The sequence below is a fragment of the Oncorhynchus mykiss genome, chromosome 7, assembly GCF_057628025.1.
Source record: "Oncorhynchus mykiss isolate SJ-2025 chromosome 7, ASM5762802v1, whole genome shotgun sequence".
NCBI lineage: Eukaryota > Metazoa > Chordata > Actinopteri > Salmoniformes > Salmonidae > Oncorhynchus > Oncorhynchus mykiss.
The window spans coordinates 43,858,904-43,885,270 of record NC_143028.1 but is presented as its reverse complement, the minus strand read 5'-3'; the positions used below and the strand labels follow the sequence as shown (position 1 = coordinate 43,885,270).

At 41.3% G+C, this 26,367-nt stretch overlaps 1 protein-coding gene across 6 annotated transcripts; it reads right to left on the bottom strand.

Annotated features, from left to right (window-relative positions):
• Positions 1-7,714: 7,714 nt before the first annotated feature.
• On the bottom strand, positions 7,715-22,542 carry LOC110527957 (NEDD8-activating enzyme E1 catalytic subunit). Of its 6 annotated transcripts, none has more exons than XM_021609606.3 (18): positions 21,922-22,020; positions 21,753-21,791; positions 20,979-21,099; positions 20,693-20,773; positions 20,330-20,412; positions 18,610-18,690; positions 18,231-18,274; positions 18,047-18,111; positions 17,671-17,826; positions 17,466-17,568; positions 14,187-14,300; positions 9,346-9,399; positions 9,135-9,171; positions 8,952-9,033; positions 8,734-8,834; positions 8,549-8,612; positions 8,371-8,425; positions 7,715-8,205 (listed from the first exon to the last, which is right to left on the bottom strand). In XM_021609606.3, exons 1-18 carry the CDS (start codon positions 21,939-21,941, stop codon positions 8,117-8,119), a joined length of 1,389 nt encoding a protein of 462 aa, XP_021465281.1. In that variant the 5' UTR covers positions 21,942-22,020; the 3' UTR covers positions 7,715-8,116. The 6 variants fall into 6 exon arrangements, with proteins under 6 accessions (XP_021465281.1, XP_090097228.1, XP_021465283.1 ...); XM_090241102.1 differs by having other exon boundaries at positions 21,712-21,791; positions 21,922-21,972; XM_021609608.3 differs by lacking the exon at positions 21,753-21,791 and having other exon boundaries at positions 21,922-22,542.
• Between the last annotated feature and the right edge of the window lie 3,825 nt (positions 22,543-26,367).

The following is a 26,367-nucleotide window of genomic DNA, read 5'->3' as shown; positions in this document are numbered from 1 at the left end:
AAAAGTTTGGGGTCACTTAGAAATGTCCTTGTTTTTTAAAGAAAAGCACATTTTTCATCCATTAAAATAACATCAAATTGATCAGAAATACAGTGTAGACATTGTTAATGTTATAAATGACTATTGTAGCTTTTTATGGAATATCTACAGAGGCGTACAGAGGCCCATTATCAGCAACTATCACTCGTGTGTTCAAAAGGCACATTGTGTTGGCCTTGTAAAATGATAAACTTGGATTAGCTAATTGATCATTAGAAAACCCGTTTGCAATTATGTCAGCACAGCTGAAAACTGTTGTTCTAATTAAAGAAGTAATAAAACTGGCCTTCTTTAGACTAGTTGAGGATCTGGAGCATCAGCATTTGTGGGTTTGATTACAGGCTCAAAAGGGCCAGAAACAAAGCAGTTTCTACTGAAACTCGTCAGTCTATTCTTGTTTTGAGAAATGAAGGCTATTCCATGTGAGAAATTGCCAAGAAACTGAAGATCTTGTACAACGCTGTGTACTAATCCCTTCACAGAACAGCACAAACTGGCTGTAATCAGAAAAGAAAGAGGAGTGGGAGGCCCCGGTGCACAACTGAGCAAGAGGACAAGTACATTAGAGTGTCTAGTTTGAGAAACAGACGCCTCACAAGTCCTCAACTGGCAGCTTCATTAAATAGTACCAGCAAAACACCAGTCTGAACGTCAACAGTGAAGAGGTGACTCCGGGATGCTGGGCTTCTAGGCAGATTTGCAAAGAAAAAGCCATATCTCAGACTGGCCAAAAAAAGAAAAGATTAAGATGGGCAAAAGAACACAGACACTGGATAGAGGAACTGCCTAGAAGGCCAGCATCCCTGAGTCGCCTCTTCACTGTTGACATTGAGACTGGTGTTTTGCGGGTACTATTTAATGAAGTCTGAGTGGTTTTGTCTGTCACTGTGACAGTGACATTTCGATAAAAATTCTTTGGCTGATTTTCTGTCATACAGAGCATTTTATTTGTTTAATTTATCAATATTGGTGCATATTATTTTGATATGCTTAATTTCCATTAATTTAACTACAACCTTATAATCTGTGGATCTGTGGCGTGCCAATTTACCAACCTGCTTGACAGATCCATCATCATTTATAGTTAAGTCACAATGTGCATTGCATCACCAGTAGTTGATTTATTAGACACAATTTATCCAGATGCAGGATAAGAGCGTCTGCTAAATGACAAAAATGTCAAACGTAAAAAAAACAACCTCCTGCAACCTACTACACATTTAAATGTTTAAACAAACAACAAAATCAAGAGGAGCTTATGTTGATGCGACTTGGTAATGCAGGCAGACAATGAGATGACTGTGTCTGCTGTTATACATACAATTTACTTCCTCCCTTCAATGTGATACCACAAACAAGTCAATAGAGGATAAAGAAGGCATTTTCTGTTAGCGCAGGAATGAGGAAAACTGTTTGTGTTAGCTGTTCCAAGTCTGGGCATGGACAGTCTACCTGACTCCCTCCCCCTCTCTTCTCTGTTTGGTCATGTTTGGCATTACAGTGATATAAAATGTGCCAGTACAGATGTACACCAAAACAAGCACTCTTGGCATTTAGACTAATGTATACGGTGCAAGGAGGGTGTACAGAAATCAAACATTGCTTATGAACGTTTAGTTTAGAGTAGTGTCAGTCAGTCTGTTGTTATTGACACACCTCTAAAAAGCCAATTTTCCTCCATAGACAGAACTTGATCGCGGACAAAGGAATGAGGAAGATACCAATGGATCTCTCTTCTCTAAGGGGTTTTTCAGTCTTTGAGAACAGAAATCTTGTCTTTACTCCCTTTGTGTCAGGTCTTAAGGGAGAGTCACATGTTAGTCATAGTTTTTTACTGTCTGTTTATAATGACTCAACAGTTTCCCAAAAAGAACAGACTTTTGTCAGACACTTCAACTGTTTGTTAACAGTAGAGAATCCATGGGATGCAATCGAAACAGGAATGTTTTCGGCTCTCTCCAACCTGTTCCCAACCTCTCCATTGTGGTCATGTCAGTGCATACAGTACATTCCGAATGCGATGCAGGGCTGAGAATCAATACATGCTGATCTCTATAAGCAAGCTATGGAAGAAAAACATCTATGCATTTTATTTTACACTGTTTGGACTCAGGCAGCCTGAAAAAACACTGTTCAAAAGTTATACAGAAATAACCCTTCCTCTAACTGTCCACTGACCACCACCCCCAGCAACAGCTAGAGCCCCAGTCACCTCTTACAGAAGGACCACAATCTCTAAAACCCAAGCCAGTATAACAATAGGCATGCCGTTTCACCAATAGGGTACCTTTTGGGTAGTGTAATTTGCAGGGTTGGGGTCAATTCCAATTTAATTTTGAAATTAAAGAACATTTCCCAGGACATAGACATATCTGTTATTGTCAGAAAGCTTAAATTCTTGTTAATCTAACTGCACTGTCCAATTTACAGTAGCTATTACAGTGAAAAAATACCATGCTATTGTTTGAGGAGAGTGCACAGTTATGAACTTGAAAATGTATTAATAAACCAACTTGGGCAGTCTTGATACACTATTTTGAACAGAAATGCAATGGCTCATTGGATCAGTCTAAAACTTTGCACATACACTGCTACCATCTAGTGGCCAAAATCTAAATTATGCCTGGGATAATACATTATGGCCTTTCTCTTGCATTTCAAAGATTATGGTACAAAAAAAGAAAAGATGATGTGGAATAAAAAATAAACACGTTTTTTTATTTGTATTATCTTTTACCAGATCTAATGTGATATATTCTCCTACATTAATTTCACATTTCCACAAACCTCAAAGTGTTCCCTTTCAAATGGTATCAAGAATATGCACATCCTTGCTTCAGGTCCTGAGCTACAGGCAGTTAGACTTGGGTATGTCATTTTAGGTGATTTTGTTTTTTAAAGGGTTCGATCCTTAAGAGATTGTTCTGTATTATGTCATGTTTTGTGTGGACCCCAGGAAGAGTAGCTGCTGCTTTCACAATAACTAATGGGGATCCTAATAAAAAATATATTAAAAAATAAAGAAACACACCAGAGGGATAATGTTCATATCAATCTTTTAAATAACAAAGATCTATATTTTTGGCCTAATGGCTATAGTCTGCCAGTGCAAGTCAGGCCATTACCCGAGATGCGAGTGAGTGAGAGAGAGACATTGCAGTACCAAGGTCATTTTTTCAATCAAAACAAAAATGTTGCATACCGTGCATCACTACTGTACATGTGCTCCTGATAAGGTTATGTCACGATCGTTGGAATCATACTCGGACCAACATGCAACGTGATCTGGGTTCCACATCTTTATTTAGAAATAAGTGAAACACACAACAAAACAATAAAAACTAAATGAAACATGACGACATTGGAGTGCTAACATGCAACTACACATAAACAATATCCCACAAACACAGGAGGGAAAAACAGCTACTTAAATATGATCCCCAATTAGAGACAACTACTACCAGCTGCCTCTAATTGGGAATCATACAAATCACCAACATAACAGAGCCATGTCCAGGTCTTTGGCACCCTCGGCACGTTGCTGTTAGAGATAAACTTGTGCAACCGAAGATTGCCGATGCTGCAAAGCTCTCTTGCTTCTGTCACCAGCTGGGCCACTTCAGCTTCAGACGATACGCTCGTCAACCCATCATCAACTTAAAAGTTCCTTTCTATGAACTGGATAGACTTCTCGCTGAAGCTTCCTTGTCCTTAGGCAGCAAGATGTTTGAGACCATAGTTGGCGCAACCAGGAGATGAAGTTGCGCCGAACAAGTGGACGTTCATACGATACACTGAGGGTTGAGACTCTAGATCTCCGTTCTCCCACCAAAGGAACCGTAGATAATCTTGGTCTTCTGCTTTCACATGAAAGTGGTGGAACATGCGCTCTACGTCACATATGATTGCAACTGGACCCTTATGAAAATGACAAAGGACGCCCAGCAATGTGTTTGTCAACTCTGTACCGGTAAGGAGATGGTCATTCAAGGACGTCTCTCGAAACTTAGCTGAGCAGTCAAAGACGACCCGTATCTTCCCAGGCTTTTGTGGGTGATAAACCCCATGGTGCGGGATGTACCATACAGGATGCTTGTTAAATTCCTCTTTGGAGACTTTCTCAGCATCTCCACAAGCTGTGGTCTCTTCCATGAATGCTGTGTAGTCCTTGTAGTACTGATTGTCTCTCCTTAGCCTCCTTTCCAGGCACTTGAGACGGTGAACTGCACATGTTTTATTGTTCGGCAGATTGGGTCTTTCTTCCTTAAACGGCAGCGGCATCTCGTAATGTCCATTGTCCTTGCGTCTGATGCCCGCTTTCATTTTTTCAGGAACAGGATATCATCTTGAGATATGTGGTCCTCTTCTGCAGCTCTCTCGTTGAAGTCGGATTCAAGCGTCTTGATAATGTCCAGTGCTGTGATTACCTCTCTTACGCATGTTCTACAAACATAGTGTACTTGATTTGTGAGGTTGGAAAAAGATTGAAGGCTTGGCATCACCTGTTTAACGATAACCCGATGACTCACTCCAATAGCGTCGCCACAGTCGATACATGGGTTTCCATAGCCGACTATGCTCCAGCCAAGGTCTGTTCTCTGAGCAAAAGTCTGATTTCCCTTACCAGACACAATTTCTCTTGGAAGAAGAGCCTGGGAGCAGTTGTAGCCAATTAAGAGACCGACATCTCCTCTGCAATGTGTTCAAGATGAGACCATGCTCTTGCAGTCTCTGGAGTAGGAATATGATCTCTGTTTGCAGGAATAAACTCTCTTGAGTAGGTTGTTGGCAGAGGGATTTTCTTCTCCAAGTAAAACCATCTAACCTGCAAACCAGACAGCTTCTGGCAGGGCACGCTGGTATTCCTTGAAGCCATTGTAGAGTTTCAGTTGGACTGGCTCCTTCATGGTATTGAGAGCTTTTGTTGTCTCTTCAAGGATAAAAGTGGTGTCGCTCTGGGTGTCAAGAAATGCATACACAAGAACTTCACGATCTGGCTCGCTTGTGGTTGACACCCATACTGGAATGATTGTGGAGGTGTGAGTATTGTTAATGTCCCTTACGACTCTGTTAGATATGGCCTCACTTGACGCTCTTGTCCCCTTATCTTGTGGGGGCTCTGTCTTCCTATCCCTTAACCTTTCTTTAGTACGATCTTCGTGCAGGCAGGATGGATGCCTCCTCTGACACGTGTCGTGGGTGTTCCTGTTATCACAATCTTTCGAGCGATGCCCAGGCCTTAATTTCTTTGGGATAGGGGGCAGCATTTTCACTTTTGGATGAAAAGCGTGCCCAGAGTAAACTGCCTTCTACTCAGTCCCAGATGCTAATATATGCATATTAGTAGTAGTATTGGATAGAAAACATTCTGAAGTTTCCAAAACTGTTTGAATGATGTATGTGAGTATAACAGAACTCATATGGCAGGCAAAAACCTGAGAAAAAAATCCAAACAGGAAGTGGGAAATCTGAGGTTTGTAATTTTTAAACTCAGCCCCTATTGAAGTTACAGTGGGATATTGGTTATGTTGCACTTCCTAAGGCTTCCACTAGATGTCAAACGTTTTTAGAAACTTGTTTGAAACTTCTACTGTGAAGTGGGGCCGAATGAGAGGGGCATGAGTCAGAGGTCTGGCAGCAGCCTCGATCTCAGTCACGCGCATTCACATGAGAGGTAGCTCTCGTTCTATTGCTTTTCTACAGGCAATGGAATTCTCCGGTTGGAACATTATTGAACATTTATGATAAAAACATCCTAAAGATTGATTCTATACATAGTTTGATATGTTTCTACGACCAGTAATATAACTTTTTGGAATTTTCGTCCGACCTTTCCGCTGGAAGTTGCACGCTCGTTTGGATTTGTTTACCAAACACCCTAACAAAAGGAGGTATCTGGACATAAATTATTAACTTTATCGAACAAATCAAACATTTATTGTGTGACTGGGATTCCTGGGAGTACATTCTGATGAAGATCACCAAAGGTAATATTTACAATGCTATTTCTGACTAATGTTGACTGCGCAACATGGCAGATATTTCTTTTGGCTGTTTTGGGCTCTGAGTGCCGTACTCAGTTTTTTTTTTAATCTGACACAGCGGTTGCATGAAGGAGCAGTTTATCTAAAGTTCCATGCATAACACTTGAATTGTCATCAACATTTATAATGAGTATTTCTGTGAATTGATGTTGCTCTCTGCAAAATAACTGCATGTTTTGGAACTACTGAACATAACACACCAATGTAAAATGAGAGTTTTGGATATAAATATGCACTTTATCGAACAAAACATACATGTATTGTGTAACATGAAGTCCTATGAGTGTCATCTGATGAAGATCATCAAAGGTTAGCGATTCATTTTATCTCTATTTGTGCTTTTTGTGACTCCTCTCTTTGGCTGGAAAAATGGCTGGGTTTTTCTGTGACTTGGTGGTGATCTAACATTGTTTGTGGAGCTTTCGCTGTAAAGCATTTTTGAAATCAGACAATGTGGCTGGATTAACGAGAATTGTATCTTTAAAATGGTGCCTTATACTTGTATGTTTGAGAAATTAGATTTATGAGATTTCTGTTGATTTTTTGGTGGGCTTATCCATGAATTTCCAGCATTTGTGGAGACTGTGACCTGACTTCTCACAAAAGACACAACTAGTAACAGTATCTTTCTCATCAGAGTTAGTTGCTAATACCTTTGCTCCGGGGCTTTGAGTCCTTGGCGTCTTAGGTTTTCCATCTTCGCTTGGTTTCAGAGCATGAAGGGATGTTACAGGATTGCAAGAGATCTTTGCTTCTCTCGTGAGAAACTTCACAAACTGACTGAAACTTGGAAAGGTCTCAGTTTCTTCTAAGATGTCTATGACCTTTCTATTCCATCTTGGAGTTAGCCAATCTGGACGTTTAGCGAGGATCTTTTGGTTTTCATTACAGTCATTAAGCACCTCCAGGCCCTTATTCTGAGACATAGCAGCCTCAGAGCTGCGAAGAAAGTCTACAAGGTCTCTAAGTTCAAGACTGTTCTTGGATCCTATCTTAGGCCGTGCATTGAGCTTATCTCTGAAGGACTTGACATTGGCAGCATTTCGTTTCTTGAGCACTTCTAGGCGCTCTAACTCTCTACGCTTGTCTTCTAGCGTCCTTCGCCTGGCAGCATTTTCTACCTCTAACTTGACTCGCAGCCTAGCTTCTTCTAAGCTGCGTTTCACAGCCTCAGCTTCTTGCTCCGCTGTCCTCTTCTTAACTTCATCTTCGAGTCTCTGAAGCTCTTTTAGTTGGCGTTCTTGCTTAACCATTACTTATAAAGCTGCTTGGTTAGCAGCAACTTCCGCCGCAGCCTCTTGTCTCTTGACAGATGACACGCTTGAGCGTCTGGAGTTGACCTTTGAGTTGCTTTGAGACTGGGAGGACTGGCAAATATTCAGAAAATACATGTATATTTATTGGAGTAGTACCTTCTTCACAATAAAGCTTAAAACTGTGCATGCACCAATTAAACAACTTGGAAGTATAATTATTACTGGGTACAGACATCAAATGTTCTGTGTAAATTGCAGAGTCAGTACATTCATTAACACTACAATATTTGCACAATAACATAATGGATATACAACAAGCAAAACAATTTGCCCACTCAGCCTGAAGTCTCAGTCATAACTAACACAGAAGACATGTATTGTACAGGAAAACATTTATTCCGGTTGTGTCTGGGTGAAATGAAAATAAATTAAACTCACAAGAAACTATAAGAGAAATCAATTTAAATATGGTACTGTTTTTTTCTCCAGTGTAAGAGAGCTTGAGAGGTTGCAGTGCATATAACGCAAATGCATCACAAACAGTTGCAGATATGATCAAATATGACAGTGGAGTAGTTTGGCTTTCCACAACCAAATGCATTCATAGACTTGAGTCTATAAGTATGTCAGAGAACTGGATATGAAATACATTTATTTACATATTCACTTAAATACACTGTAAAACTTCATGTTTACATGTTTCAAATACTCGGTACTCTGTTAGAAAAGTAATAACAAAGACGTCTGGTGTTTGATGTTGGGGAGAACATGCTGGTCCTAAGAGGTAAAGCTGAGTTTGAAGAGCAGAGTCTGGGGAGTGGTGACATCAGCTACGGCCAGCTCCTGCCCATCTAACAGACCCAGCTCTGGGGAAAAAATGTTAATTACAAGAATGAGTCCAACCACAAAGAGGACTAGAAGCACACACTATAGACAGTAATGAAGGCTGGGTAAGCATAATGTCATCAATATGAAACACTATTAAACCTGTATCAAACCTACATGGCATATATTACAATTAGGGACCTCACCTTTCAGTGACTTGCTCAGATTGGGGCGTGTCCTCTGTTCAATTGACGCGACAGTCTGTCAAAACAAAATATGAGTCAATAGCCAGCCAACCACTTGTATGCCTGCTCAAGACTATTATTTTCACCATGATCAGAACAAAAAACGTTACATATTGCATATCAAAATGTGAAAATTCACCTGCAAATACAATGTTTTATTTTTTCCTTCCAATGTCGCAGTGATGGCTGGAGATTTCATTTGTCTGAAAAATGTACAGTTGTGAGTGTCATTATGACCAAGACGCAGTCCAAACTACTGTATAATATCACATTGGGGGTCACAGAATTCAGGAAACATAACACCTACGTGGCAGGTGAACTTACAGAGAAGCGTTTTCAGTCAGGTAATCGAGCACCTCCTGGAGCTTGGCTGAGGGAGAGAAGTGCAGGTCCTGGGGGACTTGGCTGCAGGATGAACAGTTCTCCTGACATTTCAAACAAATATAGAGGTATTAGACAAAAATGTATTACCAGTTACCTTTCATCATACCATTGTTAACCTGAAAGCTGTACACAGAAATCCCAGTACACAGAAAACCCACCTTTCGCTCTGCCTCAAATGTATAGGTATACAGACCATCAACGTCATTGAACACCATGTAGTTGTTCAGAGGAATGTAGGCACTGCAGACAAAGCGGAAAGTCATGAAGCTGTTGTGAAATGCATATGCACTTCCATGTACTTATGGACTGGTTTAGTAGTAAATCAGCAATTGAAAACTCACCTTGATGCTATTTTGAAGACCTCCGTGGCACAAGCAGCTAAAATGGGGTCAAAAAGTAATTAGCTAAAGACATTTCTATTTACTAATAGTAAATACAGAAAGTCCTATCACAATGCTGCCTAATGTTTAATCTAGCTCGTAAAACCCTTTATGCACAAATAAAACTAGCCAAATAAAAAGTTGACATTTCCTTTAGTGTATACTCATTTACCAGCAATGACTGCATTTGTGGACGCCACAGCCGGGATGATCCTCTTTACAACACCTGTAGCACGTGAACAAAAAGAAAACATTCACTGTGACAATACTACCGGTCAACATTTTTAGAACACCTACTCATTCAAGGGTTTTTCTTAATGTTGACTGCTCAAAAAAAATAAGGGGAACACTTGTAACTCAATGGGGAACAATGTAACTCCAAGTCAATCACACTTCTGTGAAATCCAACTGTCCACTTAGGAAGCAACACTGATTGACAATAAATTCACATGCTGTTGTGCAAATGGAATAGACAACAGGTGGAAATTATAGGCAATTAGAAAGACACCCCTAATAAAGGAGTGGTTCTGCAGGTGGTGACCACAGACCACTTCTCAGTTCCTATGCTTCCTGGCTGATGTTTTGGTCACCTTTGAATGCTGGCGGTGCTTTCACTCTAGTGGTAGCATGAGATGGAGTCTACAACCCACACAAGTGGCTCAGGTAGTGCAGCTCATCCAGGATGGCACATCAATGCGAGCTGTGGCAAGAAGGTTTGCTGTGTCTGTCAGCGTAGTGTCCAGAGCATGGAGGCGCTACCAGGACAGGCCAGTACATCAGGAGACGTGGAGGAGGCCGTAGGAGGGCAACAACCCAGCAGCAGGACCGCTACCGCCGCCTTTGTGCAAGGAGGAGCAGGAGGAGCACTGCCAGAGCCCTGCAAAATGACCTCCAGCAGGCCACAAATGTGCATGTGTCTGCTCAAACGGTCAGAAACAGACTCCATGAGGGTGGTATGAGGGCCCGACATCCACAGGTGGGGGTTGTGCTTACAGCCCAACACCGTGCAGGACGTTTGGCATTTGCCAGAGAACACCAAGATTGGCAAATTCGCCACTGGCGCCCTGTGCTCTTCACAGATGAAAGCAGGTTCACACTGAGCACATGTGACAGACGTGACAGTCTGGAGACGCCGTGGAGAACGTTCTGCTGCCTGCAACATCCTCCAGCATGACCGGTTTGGCGGTGGGTCAGTCATGGTGTAGGGTGGCATTTCTTTGGGGGACCGCACAGCCCTCCATGTGCTCGCCAGAGGTAGCCTGACTGCCATTAGGTACCGAGATGAGATCCTCAGACCCCTTGTGAGACCATATGCTGGTGTGGTAGGCCCTGGGTTCCTCCTAATGCAAGACAATGCTAGACCTCATGTGGCTGGAGTGTGTCAGCAGTTCCTGCAAGAGGAAGGCATTGATGCTATGGACTGGCCCGCCCGTTCCCCAGACCTGAATCCAATTGAGCACATCTGGGACATCATGTCTCGCTCCATCCACCAATGCCACGTTGCACCACAGACTGTCCAGAAGTTGGCGGATGCTTTAGTCCAGTTCTGGGAGGAGATCCCTCAGGAGACCATCCACCACCTCATCAGGAGCATGCCCAGGTGTTGTAGGGAGGTCATACAGGCACGTGGAGGCCACACACACTACAGAGCCTCATTTTGACTTGTTTTAAGGACATTACATCAAAGTTGGATCAGCCTGTAGTGTGGTTTTCCACTTTAATTTTGAGTGTGACTCCAAATCCAGACCTCCATGGGTTGATAAATTTGATTTCCATTGATCATTTTTGTGTGATTTTGTTGTCAGCACATTCAACTATGTAAAGTAAAAAGTATTTAATAAAAATATTTAATTCATTCAGATTTAGGATGTGTTATTTTAGTGTTCCCTTTATTTTTTTGAGCAGTGCATTTACTATTTTCTACATTGTAGAATAACAGTGAAAACATCAAAACCATGAAATGGTAAACAAATCAAAATATATTGGTCCTATAAGAGCTCTTTGTCACTGTTCTGACAAAAACTCACACTCATTCTTATGTTTAACAAATGTATCATATAGTGTGTGTGTGTGTGGCAGGCTTACAACGATGGCAAAAAACAACATTTGAGAGTGCCCTGACCCTGGTGCTAGAAGGGGTACGCAGCTGGAGGTTGCATGTTTGAAGGGGTACGGGACTATGAAGGGGTATCAGAGTTTCTCTGTGGAGATGGGAGAACCTTCCAGAAGGACAACCATCTATGCAGCACTCTACCAATCAGGCCTTTTGGTATAGTGGCCAGACAGAAGCCACTCCTCAGTAAAAGACACATGACAGCCCACTTGGAGTCTGCCAAAAGGCTCCTAAAGGACTCTCAGACCATGAGAAACAAGATTCTCTGGTCTGATGAAACCAAGATGGAACTTTTTGGTCTGAATGCCAAGCACCACATCTGGAGGAAACCTGGCACCATCCCTACGGTGAAGCATGGTGGTGTCAGCATCATGCTGTGGGGATGTTTTTCAGCAGCAGGGACAGGGAGACTAGTCAGGATTGAGGGAAAGATTAACGGAAGCAAAGTACAGAGAGATCCTTGATGAAAACCTGCTCCAGAGCTCTCAGGACCTCAGACTGGGGCAAAGGTTCACCTTCCAAAAGGACAACGACACTAGACACACAGTCAATACAATGCAAGAGTGGCCTCAGGACAAGTCTCTGAATGTCCTTAAGAGGCCCAGACAGAGCCCGGACTTGAACCCGATCTAACATCTGTGGAGAAACCTGAAAATAGCTGTGCAGCGACGCTCCCAATCCAACCTGACAGCCCTTGAGATGATCTGCAGAGAAGAATGGGAGAAACTCCCCAAATACAGGTGTGCCAAGCTTTTAGCGTCACACCCAAGAAGACTCAAGGCTGTAATCGCTGCCAAAGGTGCTTTAACAAAGTACTGAGTAAAGGTTTTTGTTTTTCTTTGTCATTATGGGGTATTGTGTGTAGATTGAGGGGGGGAAATAAATTAAGGTATTTTAGAAAAAGGCTGTAGCGTAACAAAATGTGGAAAAAGTCAAGGGGTTTGAATACTTTCCGAATGCACTGAATATACAGGCTTATTATCTAGTAATCTATTTCTCTTGTTATTAGGTCATTTATTCCTCTCTTTTGGTTTACCAGAATATACCGTTAGACATTAGCTTTCAGCTCAAGTAGACTATTTGTAGGTCTAGGTTTTGATTATCAGGTCAGTCTCACTGTGCATGCTGCAGATGCATCAACTACTGCTGAACAATTTCAGTAGGACATTCGGCTACTTAGATAATGTGGGTACGTCGCCAATGTTAGTTGTGGTTTTGGGGGATCGTTAGTAATACTGTATGTTATGCTATGTAATGGTACTGTATGTCATGGCTGAGCTGTGCTGCTCTGCAGCAGTCTACTGTATGGTCTTCGATCTGTGCAATGTCTTCTGTTATATAACCACGTCTTTTCTATTCAAATTTCAGGAGGGCGAATGTGTCTTATGTTCCAATAGCAGGGGTTCAGTTCATATTGAGAGTTAGGACCTTTCAGCATGCAGTCTGCTCAATAATCCATCTGTCTGCCTATTCTTCATGGCCAAGGAGAGGCAACAAACATGCATATCAGTATCGCTCCTCTCTCTCAGTAGCACAAGTTTGAGTTCACATTAAGGCAACGGTGTTGGGTTTACATTATGCTGTTCCAGTGGCGGTCCGTATGATGGCATTAGGGGTACTTCAGTATGATTAAACTAAATGTTCTTTCCCTTCAATCTTGCATGATCTCTTAAGTTCTGTTTGCATTACGGAGTCTCATATGTGGAACATTGTCGTCATCATCAGAACTAACACTGCTTTGTCCTCTCATGTTGTGCTGCCTGCATGCTGAGCACGGGCAGCACCTGGCGAACGTCTGTTCAACATTGATGCTGGCAACCAATGACAAGATACTGGAACTCATCACGGTTCTGGTTCCTTCGTCAGCACTGAGGGATAGCTCTGAGTTATAGGCCGTCCAATTCTGCATCGGCACCGCTACGGGTTCTCAATTGATCCCAGCTTCACTCTGATCCTCTGCTGCTACAATGCATTGCTTCTGAGCTTGTGAAACATACATGAGTTTGTGCAGTATTCTTGCTCCCACCCCAGCCTCCACCTGTTAGGTTCCCTGTTCCTGTTAGGGGGATTGGTATAGCTTACCGCACTCACTGCTCGTAGGCTATATTTTATATGGCTGCTTTACTCAGGCAGTGAGTTACCCTGAAGGAGCAGAGCCTATATCGCCAAGACATGCATTATTCATTGCTGAATAAATGGATGAGCATATTTCTACGCAGCGTTTTCTTTCTGAAATGAAACGTTCTGTTTTCCTTATCTTAATCATTGTAATGGAATGCTTGAATAATATAGGACTAAAATAAGATGTAGACTTTCACTTCTCTTCATGAAGATTAAATGGATATGGGTGTACAGGTCTGAGTAAAAAAAAATGTTTTATAGCCTACCGCCATCGTGTGTTCTCTCTTGATTCAAACTCCATGTGCGTTCAATTGGCTGCTTTATTTAGCATTACATGTTAAAGTTACATTACATGTTAAAGCTATTAGTATAAGAAATGCCCCCCTCCACCGATTAAGCTTTTGTGGGACTACAAGAGCTAAGGGGTGATTTTTAAAGGAGAGGCCAGGGGAGCACAGGTGAGTATTGCGCAAGAGACAGAGGCTATAAGTTTGAAGCTTATGCATAACCCATCATTCCTTAGCTAAATATACAGCTAATACTCTATTGAATTTATTACCTGAAAGAGGTAGGCTAAGACATTGAGAGATATATAACGATCTTGAACAGGATGATCTATTTTTAATGCAATTTGAATGGAATTGACTAAGAGAAAGATATGGAGTGGGTTTAAGCATGAAATCTCAGTAACCCATTTCCCGGTATTCAACCCTAGTCAGATCCTTATGGAGGTCCAAGAATAGGAGCACAATTCAGTATTGCAGAATGTGTGTTCTCACCCTGGGTGAGTCTGTAGGTGACTCCTGTGATGCTGAACTCTGCTGCCCGCTCCTGAGACTTCTGGTACACCCACTGGATGTGCTCCGGGTCATCTGCGTCCAGCCCCACACCATCTGACAATACAACACACAATCAGGATGGAAATGTTAAGGGATCTTCATGTACAGTTGCAAAAAAAAAGTATGTGAACCCTTTGGAATTACCTGGATTTCTACATAAATTGGTCATCAAAATGTGATCTGATCTTCCTCTAAGTCACAACAATAGACAAACATAGTGTGCTTAAACTAATAACACACAAATTATTGTATTTTTCTTGTCTATATTGAATACATAATTTAAACATTCAGAGTGTAGGTTGGAAAACGTATGTGAACCCCTAGGCTAATGACTTCTCCAAAAGCTAATTGGAGCCAGAACTCCGACAACCTGGAGATGTTGGTTAGAGCTGCCCTGCAATATAAAAAACACTCACAAAATGTGAGTTTGTTATTCACATAAAGCATTGCCTGATGTGAACCATGCCTCGAACAAAACAGATCTCAGAAGACCTAAGATTAAGAATTGGGTTAAGGGTTACAAAAGTATCTATAAAACCCTTGATGTTCATCAGTCCATGGTAGGACAAATTGTCTATAAATGGAGAAAGTTCAGCACTGTTGCTACTCTCCCTAGGAGTGGCCGTCCTGCAAAGATGACTGCAAGAGCACAACACAGAACTCAATGAGGTTAAGAAGAATCCTAGAGTGTCAGCTAAAGGCTTACAGAAATCTTTGGAACATGCTAACATCTCTGTTAGAATGGCCGATTAATTAGGGCCGATTTCAAGTTTTCATAACAATCGGAAATCGGTATTTTTGGGCGCCGATTTTTTATTTATTTAATTTTTACACCTTTATTTAACTAGGCAAGTCAGTTAAGAAAGACAGATTTTCACCTTGTCAGCTCGGGGGATCCAATCTTGCAACCTTACAGTTAACTAGTCCAACGCAATAACGACCTGCCTCTCTCTCGTTGCACTCCACAAGGAGACTGACTGCCTGTTACGCAAATGCAGTAAGCCAAGGTAAGTTGCTAGCTAGCATTAAACTTATCTTATAAAAAACAATCAATCATAATCACTAGTTAACTACACATGGTTGATGATATTACTAGATGTTATCTAGCGTCTCCTGTGTTGCATATAATCTGACTGAGCATACAAGTATCTAAGTATCTGACTGAGCGGTGGTAGGCAGAAGCAGGCGCGTAAACATTCATTCAAACAGCACTTTCGTGCGTTTTGCCAGCAGCTCTTCATTGTGCGTCAAGCATTGCGCTGTTTATGACTTCAAACCTATCAACTCCCGAGATGAGGCTGGTGTGACCGAAGTGAAATGGCTGGCTAGTTAGCGCTTGCTAATAGTGTTTCAAACTTCACTCGCTCTGAGCCTTGGGGTGGTTGTTTCCCTTGCTCTGCATGGGTAACGCTGCTTCGATGTGGTGGCTGTTGTCGTCGTGTTGCTGGTTCGAGCCGAGAGGGACGGAAGCTATACTGTTACACTGGCAATACTAAAGTGCCTTTAAGAACATCCAATAGTCAAAGGTTAATGAAATACAAATGGTATAGAGGGAAATAGTCCTATAATAACTACAACCTAAAACTTCTTACCTGGGAATATTGAAGACTCATGTTAAAAGGAACCACCAACTTTCATATGTTCTCATGTTCTGAGCAAGGAACTGAAACGTTAGTTTTCTTACATAGCACACTTTTACGTTCTTCGCCAACACTTTGTTTTTGAATTATTTAAACCCCATTGAACATGTTTCATTATCTACTTGAGGCTAAATTGATTTTATTGATGTATTATATTAAGTTAAAATAAGTGTTAATTCAGTATTGTTGTAATTGTCATTATTACAAATACATTTAAAAAAAATAATAATAATCGGCCGATTAATCGGATTCGGTCTTTTTGGTCCTCCAATAAATCGGTATCGGCGTTGAAAAATCATAATCGGTCCACCTCTAATCTCTGTTGATGAGTTTACGATATGTAAAACACTAAACAAGAATGGTGTTCATGGGAGGACACCACGGAAGAAGCCACTGCTGTCCAAAAGAACATAGCTGCACATCTGAAGTATGCAAAAGAGCAGCTGAATGTTCCACAGCACTACTGGCAAAATATTGTGTGGACAGATGAAACTAAAGTTGAGCTGATTGGAAGGAAGGAACACACAACACTATGTGTGGAGAAAAACAGGCACAGCACACCAACATCAAAACCTCATCTCTACAGTAACATATGGTGGAGGGAGCATCATGGTTTGGGCCTGATTTGCTGCCTCAGGGCCTGGACAGCTTGCAGCTTGAATTCCCATGTTTATCAAGACATTTTGCAGGAGAATGTAAGGCTATCTGGGGCAGGTAGCCTAGTGGTTAGAGTGTTGGACTAGTAACTGAAAGGTTGCAAGATCGAATCCCTGAGCTGACAAGATAAAAATCTGTCGTTCTGCCCCTGAACAAGGCAGTTAACCCAGGCCGTCATTGAAAATAAGAATTTGTTCTTAACTGACTTGCCTAGTTAAATAAAGGTTAAATATATATATCTTTTTTTTATATCTGTCCGCCAATTGAAGCTCAACAGAAGTTGGGTGATACAACAGGACAACAACCCAAAACACAGAAGTAAATCAACAACAGAATGGCTTCAACAGAAGAAAATACACCTTCTGGAATGGCCCAGTCAGAGTCCTGACCACAACCCGATTGAGATGTTGTGGCATAACCGCAACATTCTAAGAATATTGCTGAACTGAAACAGTTTTGTAAAGAGGAAGGGTCCAAAATTCCTCCTGACCGTTGTGCAGGTCTGATACGCAACTACAGAAAACGTTTGGTTGAGGTTATTGCTGCCAAAGGAGTGTCAACCAGTTATTCAATCCGAGGGTTCACATACTTTTTCCAACCTGCACTATGAATGTTTACACGGTGTGTTCAATAAAGATATGAAAACGTGTAACTGTTTGTGTATTATTAGTTTAAGAAGACTGTATTTGTCTATTGTTGTGACTTAGATGAAGATCAGGTCAAATTTTATGACCAATTTATGCAGAAATCCAGGAAATTCCAAAGGGTTCACATACTTTTTCTTGTCACTGTACCTATGGCTGGTATTACTATTGAAATAAATCTGTCACTCCTTATGGAGCATTAACATATTTGAATCAAAAAATAAGGCACAGTAATACCTGGTCAAATAAGCATGTTAACAAGCTGATTGGGTACATACCTCCGAAGGGTTTCTCTTTAGGCCACAGCAGCATGCGGACATACTCAACACAATGTTCTGGTAACCGGGGCATGGAGGCTATCGTACACATGGGGAAGTTAATCTGAGAAAATAAATATATTTAGAGGAAGCAACACATTAGATCCCCGGAATAAAAAGAATAGCCATCCTGATACATCTGGACATAAAACAAAAGCTAGCACACCTGTGGTGGGTAAAGCTCCAGGGTGCAGTCGATGCAGGCAGTCATGCCAGGGAAGATGACCCGAGCGTTTCCCTTGAAGCCCTCTGTCCCCCCGTCAATCAGTGGGATGATGGAGCTGGGGTCCAGCACCCCGTCTTCATAAACCAACAGAGACAGCTAGAGAGGAATGGAAAATCACACAGGGTAAATTGTGAAAAAGGCAGACCAACTGATCTCTGTTTAACAATCAGGTTTTTTTTTATATCTAATGGACTGGCTTTTTATAGATTGATCATGGAAATCTGTGCAGGACATAAGGGTACTCGAACAAGTGAGCACTAGCTTGCATTCCACTTGATCTATATTTAATTTAAGAATACATTTTGTAATAACATACCAACATGCCATTCATCCATCTCCTGGCGATTATGGAGTCGAGTCCACAAACTATTATGTGGAATTCTGTGTGAGGGAGACAAAACTGTAATTATTTAAAATGAAACAAAACATACAGCTAATTTGATATTTCCTATAATGAGTAATCTGAAAGAGGACGAGGAAAGAAGAATCCCAGGACTTACGTCTATAAAACGACTCATCAAAGTCTTGTATTTTCTTGAAATGGCTGTGCAATTTTATAAGGATGATTAGGGAAGCAGGTAGCCTAGTGGTTACAGCGTTGGGCCAGTAACCGAAAGTGTCCTGATTTGAATACCCGAGCCGAAAAAGTGAAAAATCTGTCGATGTGCCCTTGAGCAAGGCACTTAAACCTAATTTGCTCCAGGGGCGCAGTACTATGGCTGATCCTGTAAAACAACACCTATCCGGGTGTATGTGAAAATTAAACTTTTTATTTTTATTAACCTGGGCTATAATAATAATGTATTATATATTATTATTATTATTATTATTATAAATCAACCCCCAAATCATCCATTTTACTTCATCTCCAAAGGATACGGGACCACGTTGCATCCTGGAATGCGTCCATTGATAAAATCCGCTGCTATGTCTGCCTTTGGCCGACCCACATCCTTCAGCCTTCAGAGATACACATACCATCCATTAGAAAAAGTACAGTGCTTTCGGAAAGTATTCAGACCCCTTGACTTTTTCCACATTTTGTTACGTTACAGCCTTATTCTAAAATTGATTCAATTGTTTTCCCCCTCATCAATCTACACATAATACACCACAATGACAAAGCAAAAACAGGTTTTTAGAAATGTTTGCAAATGTATTAAAAATAAAAACTGAAATATATAATTTACATAAGTATTCAGACCCTTAGTACTTTGTTGACGCACCTTAGGCAGCGATTACAGCCTCTCGAGTCTTCTTGGTTATGATGCTACAAGCTTGTCATACCTGTATTTCGGGAGTTTCTCCCATTCTTCTCTGCAGATCCTCTCAAGCTCTGTCAGGTTGGATGGGGAGTGTTGCTGCACAGCTATTTTCGAGGTCTCTCAAGAGATGTTTGATCAGGTTCAAGTCCGGGCTCTGGCTGGGCCACTCAAGGACATTCAGAGACTTGTCCCGAAGCCACTCCTGCGTTGTCTTGGCTGTGTGCTTAGGGTCATTGTCCTGTTGGAAGGTGAACCATCAAGTCTGAGGTCCTGAACACTCTGGAGCAGGTTTTCATCAAGGATATCTCTGTACTTTGCTCTGTTCATCTTTCCCTCGATCTTGACAAGTCTCGTAGTCCCTGTCGCTGAAAAACAACCCCACAGCATGATGCTGCTACCACCACCATGCTTCCAAACCTGCTGGTGCCAGGTTTCCTCCAGACATGACGCTTGGCATTCAGGCCAAAGAGTTCCATCTTGGTTTCATCAGATCCGTTTGTGTACCAATGTTGTTTCTCATGGTCTGAGAGTCCTTTAGGTGCCTTTTGGAAAACTCCAAGCGGGTTGTCATGTGCCTTTTTACTGAGGAGTAGCTTCCATCTGGACTGATTGAGTGCTGCAGAGATGGTTGCCCTCCTGAAAGGTTCTCCCATTTCCACAGAGGAACTCTGGAGCTCTTTCAGAGTTACCATCAGGTTCTAGGTCACCTCCCCCGATTGCTCAGTTTAGCCAGGCAGCCAGCTTTAGGAAGAGTCTTGGTGGTTCCAAACTTATTCCATTTAAGAATGATAGAGGCCACTGTGTTCTTGGGGACCTTCAATGCTGCAGAAATGTTTTGGTACCCTTCCCCAGATCTGTGCCTTGACACAATCCTGCCTTTGAGCACTACAGACAATTCCTTTGACCTCATGGCTTGGTTTTTGCTTATATAGACAGGTGTTTGACTTACCAAATCATGTCCAATCAATTGAATTTACCACATGTCGACTCCAATCAAGTTGTAGAAACATCTTAAGGATGATCAATGGAAACAGGATGCACCTGAGTTAAATTTCGAGTCTCATTGCAAAGGGTCTGAATACTCATGTAAATAGGGTATTTCCCGTTTTTAAAACATTTCTAAAAACCTGTTTTTGCTTTGTCATTAAGGGGTATTGTGTGTAGATTGATGAGGTATTTAAAAAAAATCTATTTTAGAATAATGCTGTAACGTAACAAAATGTGGAAAAAGTCAAGTGGTCTGAATACTTTCCGAATGCATTGTATGTACAAAATCAACAACACCAATAATGACAAGGGATGAGTAGAAAAAAGTGAAAGGCAAATGATCTGACCTAAAGAGGAACTGTCTGTTGAGGTTGGAAACGTCAATGGTATCCATGTCAACAACGTGTATGTGACGAAAACCTGACAAGGCCTGGTCCACAGCATCCCCAAAAGATGGGAAAATGACAGAGTGAATATCTATCAGAACCAATGTTGTTATAAGTGTCCTAATTAAACTACTTAAGTAAGACTACACTGGGTATCTTTCTCCTCAAGAAATAGGCTATTCAACATTTCCATGAAAGATATGATACGCAAACTGACGGTTACTAGCAGAACAGTGTGTGCAGGTCTATCTCTCACATTGCCACTCATTGCAAAGGGAAAACATGTTGTAGAGTAGCATGTGCATTCAAGAGATGAAATCATACCAGATCTTTGAGAAGTTCACATCCAAGGCCACCTGCTCCAATAACAAGTATTTTGCAGGTGTCTAACAAAAACTGGAGCGACTGTAAGGAAATAAGTAACAGTTCCATTAGGGTTAGGTTAATCAGTAATAAAGGAAGACATCACAGCACAATCAAAAGTATTAAGATGTGCAACTGAGCTCTGGTATGACATGAACCATGGCTTTTAGTATGAAATTATTTGCAACCCATTCAGTGCTGTTCCTTGTTTTATTTACAAACGTTGAGTATGCACTGTGATGATTACCTCTGTGCTCGGCTCAAAGTCAGGGTGAGTGAAAGGTCCTGGTCTTTCCAGAAACGTATTGATGTGGTTCCATCGTCCGTCCCATTCGCCCCCGTCTCTGCTGCCCCCATCCACCACCATCCTGGAGAGAACACAGGACAGGAGTCCAGCTAAATATGTCAGTGGGGAGACATTTGAGGAATATAAAACTTCATTATCTAATAAATGTTTTATCAATTAGAAACAGCTGCCATACATGTTTATAGCAGACATGCAAATAGCAGAGAAGCACATTGTTATTTTATAAACAATCATATGTAGAAAGTACAGTCATGATTACCTAGCAGCAACCTTATGACATATCTTATTGTCTCATATGTTTTTTGTTTATAACTCTGTGATGGTTTAAACGTGTATCGCTGCACCTAGGGTGCCATGCTATGGAAGAAGCACAGTACCTTGACAGCCAGTAAGTGGATAGCTAGCTAGCCACCAAGCCTACACTACAGTAACTGTCTCAGCGCCTCTAGCACCGAGATGCAGTGCCTTAGACAGCTGGGCCACTCGGGAGCCCATTCAATGATTGAATCGGTTTCAAAGCAGCCATTTGTAGGGATACTATATTTTAGACCAATAACAACAGGAAATATTTACTGTAGGCTAGTTAGAACTAGCTAGCGTAGCTATATATTTATTTGGATTTAGCTGCCGTCTGAGTTATTCGAGACAGCTTTTTAATCCCTGCTCTATTCACCCTCTCAAACCTGCTGCCAGTTCTAGCAATTCATTACTAACTTCTCAGTCAGCTCCACTACTCTCCTTCTTTTCTTCTCCCTAAAAAGAGAGAATAAAAGAAGGTTCATTCATGCTTTGCTTTCAGCAGGTAACCAGTTAATGGGATGTGAAAGCATCGTTCGGGCAGTTAACGGCTATGTCTTGCTTGTTTACTTCTGCAGCTACTTACGGCTCGTCCGTATCCGCCATTTTCGTGCACAGGAAGACAAATAGCTACCCACAATGCATTGCTCAGACACCGGTGTGGAATGGACAATGCAATCCGAGATCCTTGGGACGTCCCTACCATAAACCCTAACCTTAAAATAAGAAATTCTAAATTATTTATACTTTTACTTTTGATTTAAGTACATTTAAAACCAACTACGTTTAGACTATTACTCAAGTAGTATTTTACTGGGTGACTTTCCTTTGAGTAATTTTCTTTAAAAGGTATCATTACTTTTACTAAAGTATGAAAAGGGGGTACTTTCTCCACCACTGCTGATGGCTTCAACGTTTGTGGCTACTGGCTACAAAATTGAGTACGGACCAAAACGTGCACGTTCGAGTTGCGTCAGGACAACTGTAGCATTTTTGCTAAACCTAACCCTTAACCTACATTCCACGTTAATTCTCCTAATCTGCTACTTTAATTATTCAAACCTACTCCGTCAGTTCTCCTAACCTATTATGTAAAGTCTGGTCATCAGTATTGAGAAACCAATAGTAGGCCTTTCATCTGTGTAAAACTAAAACGTGCACCAAGGGTGGAGGCGGCGCCCAAGACCGAGATTTGGAAACCGAGATCGAGACTAGAACCCCTTGGGAAAGCCTTTATTCACCATGATACCAGTAGGTGGTAGTATATACAATGAAATGACAGAGAGAAACTCGTGGAAGATCAAACATATTGAATAAGGGTAGGCCGAGTACACAAAAAGCAAACATGTATTTCAAGTACCCTGTTTGCCGTTCTCTTTCACTTGCATGTTCTATGTAACGTTTTACTTCTAATTGTGGTTCTTTTGTAACTACGTTTCTTTGGTCCCACGTGTTGGATGGATGGTGGTTTAATAATGGCAAAGAAGGTGAATGTGACTCATTGGTAATTACTTGATAATTACACTGCTGAGGGAACAGCTCTTTAAGATTAGCAATTACCCATAAAACCAGTTAACAGTCTCAGAGGGGATGGGAAAATAGCCTGTCTGAAGTACATTTCTGTTCAAGAAGAAATAGTCCTTGAGAGTGGCAATTAATGTCAGTTGTCCTTATTGGCCTGGATGCAATCTGTAGCACAATCAATTATTCAGGGCTGCCTTGGCATATATTTACATCACTCTTCTCTTGGGTGTTATTTTTAGATGTAGGGCTATCTATTTACACCAATGGTTCCCAAACTAGGGTTCACGGCCCCATGTGGTTTCACCTGATAAGAAAATGGGGTCTTGGGAGAATTTCCTAAATCCCCCCCAAAAAAGGATATACAGTACCAGTCAAAAGTTTGGACGCGCTGACTCATTCAAGTGTTTTTTAAAATTTGTAATATTTTCTACATTGTAGTATAATAGTGAAGACATCGAAAACTATGAAATAACACATATGGAATCATGTAGTTACCAAAAAAGTGTTAAACAAATCTAAATGTAATTTATATTTAAGATTCTTCAAAGTAGCCACCTTTTGCCTTGACAGCTTTGCACACCCTTGGCATTCTCTCAACCAGCTGCATGAGGTAGTTACCTGGAATGCATTTCAATTAACAGGTGTGCCTTCTGAAAAGCTATTTTGTGGAATTTCTTTCCTTCTTAATGCGTTTGAACCAATCAGTTGTGATGTGACAAGGTAGGGGGGTATGCAGAAGACAGCCCTATTTGGTAAAATACCAAGTCCATATTATGGCAAGAACAGCTCAAATAAGCAAAGAGAAACAACAGTCCAGCATTACTTTAAGACATGAAGGTCAGTCAATACGGACAATTTACTGGAGTGCACTCGCAAAAACCATCAAGCGCTATGATGAAACTGGCTCTCATGAGGATAGCCAAAGGAAAAGAAGACCCAGAGCTACCTCTGCTGCAGAGGATACGTTTATTAGAGTTACCAACCTCAGAAATTGCAGCCCAAATAAATGCTTCACAGAGTTCAAGTAACAGACACATCTCAACATCAACTGTTCAGAGGAAACTGTGTGAATCAGGCCTTCATGGTCAAATTGCTGCAAAGAAGAGACTTGCTTGATCCAAGAAACACGAGAAATTGACATTAGACTGGTGGAAATCTGTCCTTTTGTCTGATGACTCCAAATTTGCGATTTTTGCCAACTGTCGCGTCTTTGTGAGATGCAGACATGGTGAACGGATGATCTCCACATATGTGGTTCCCACTATGAAGCATGGAGGAGGTGGTGTGGGGGTGCTATGCTGGTGGCACTGTCTGTGATTTATTTAGAATTCAAGGCACACTTAACCAGCTTGTCTACCACAGCATTCTGTAGCAATACCCCATCCCATCTGGTTTGCGCTTAGTGGGACAATCATTTGTTTTTCAACAGGACAATGTTCCAGAACACACCTCCAGGCTGTGTAAGGGCTATTTGACCAAGAAGGAGAGTGATGGAGTGCTGCATCAGATGACCTGGCCTCCACAATCACCCGACCTCAACCCAATTGAGATGGTTTGAGATGAGTTGGACCGCAGAGTGAAGGAAAAGCAGCCAACAAGTGCTCAGCATATGTCAAATCAAAACAAATGTTATTGGTCACATGCACGTTTAGCAGATGTTATTGCGGGTGGAGAAAAAATGCTTGTGCTTCTAGTTCCGACAGTGCAGCAATATCTATTAAGTAATATCTAACAATTTCACAACAAATACCTAATACACGCAAATCTAAGTAAAGGAATGGAATTAAGAATATACAGTGGAAAGAAAAAGTATGTAAACCCTTTGGAAATACCTGGATTTCTGCATAAATTGGTCATAAAATTTGATCTGATCTTCATCTTGGTCACAACAATAGACAAACACAGTCTGCCTAAACTAATAACACACAAACAATTATACGTTTTCATGTCTTTATTGAACACCCCATGTATATATTCACAGTACAGGGTGGGAAAAGTATGTGAACTCTCGGATTTAATAACTGGTTGACCCTCCTTTGGCAGCAATAACCTCAACCAAACGTTTTCTGTAGTTGTGGATCAGATCTGCACAATCATTTTGGACCATTCCTCTTTACAAAACTGTTTCAGATCAGCAATATTCTTGGGATGTCTGGTGTGACGTGCTCTATTGAGGTCATGCTGCAGCATCTCAATTGGGTTGTGGTCAGGACTCTAACTAGGCCACTGCAGAAGGTGTATTTTCTTCTGTTGAAGCCATTCTGTTGTTGATTTACTTCTGTGTTTTGAGTCGTTGTCCTGTTGCTTCACCAAACTTCTGTTGAGCTTCAATTGGAGGACAGATAGCCTTATATTCTCCTGCAAAATGTCTTGATATACATGGGAATTAATTTTTCTGTTGATGATAGCAAGCTGCCCAGGCCCTGAGGCATCAAAGCAGCCCCAAACCATGACACTCCCTCCACCATACTTTACAGTTGGGATGAGGTTTTGATGTAGGTGTACTGTCTTTTTTTCACCACACATAGTGTTGTGTTCCTTCAAAACAACTCACCTGTAGTTTCATCTGTCCACAGAATATTTTGCCAGTAGTGCTGTGGAATATCCAGGTGCACTTTTGCAAACTTCAGACATTCAGCAATGTTTATTTTGGACAGCAGTGGCTTCTTCCGTGGTGTCCTCACATGAACACCATTCTTGTTTAGTGTTTTACATATCGTAAACTCGTCAACAAAGATGTTAGCATGTTCCTGAGATTTCTTTAGCTGACACTCTAGGATTCTTCTTAACCTCATTGAGAGTTCTGTGCTGTGCTCTTGCAGTCATCTTTGCTGAACGGCCACTCCTAGGGAGAGTAGAAACAGTGCTGAACTTTCTCCATTTATAGATCATTTGTCTTACTGTGGACTGATGAACATCAAGGCTTTAAGAGATACTTTTGTAACCCTTTCCAGCTTTATGCAAGTCAACAATTCTTAATCGTAGGTCTTCTGAGATTTATTTTGTTCTAGGCATGTTTCACATCAGGCAATGCTTCTTGTGAATAGCAAACTCAATTTTTTTGTGTTTTTCATAGGGCAAGGCAGCTCTAACCAACATCTCCAATCTCGTCTCATTGATTGGACTGCAGGTTAGCTGACTCCTGACTCCAATTAGCTTTTGGAAAAGTCATTAGCCTAGGGGTTCACATACTTTTTCCAACCTAAACTGTGAATGTTTAAATGATGTATTCAATATAGACAAGAAAAATACAATAAGTTGTGTGTTATTAGTTTAAGCACACTATGTTTGTCAATTGTTGTGACATAGATTAAGATCAGATCAATTTTGATGACCAAATTATGCAGAAATCCATGTAATTCCAGAGGGTTCACAATTTTTCTTGACACTTTATAAACTTGACTTGGAGTAATGTTTGCGCTTTACATACTAGGCATAGCCTGTAGATTTACCCTACTTTTAAGATCATGCTATAGCAGGGTGGGTGTAGAGGGACACATGATATGAC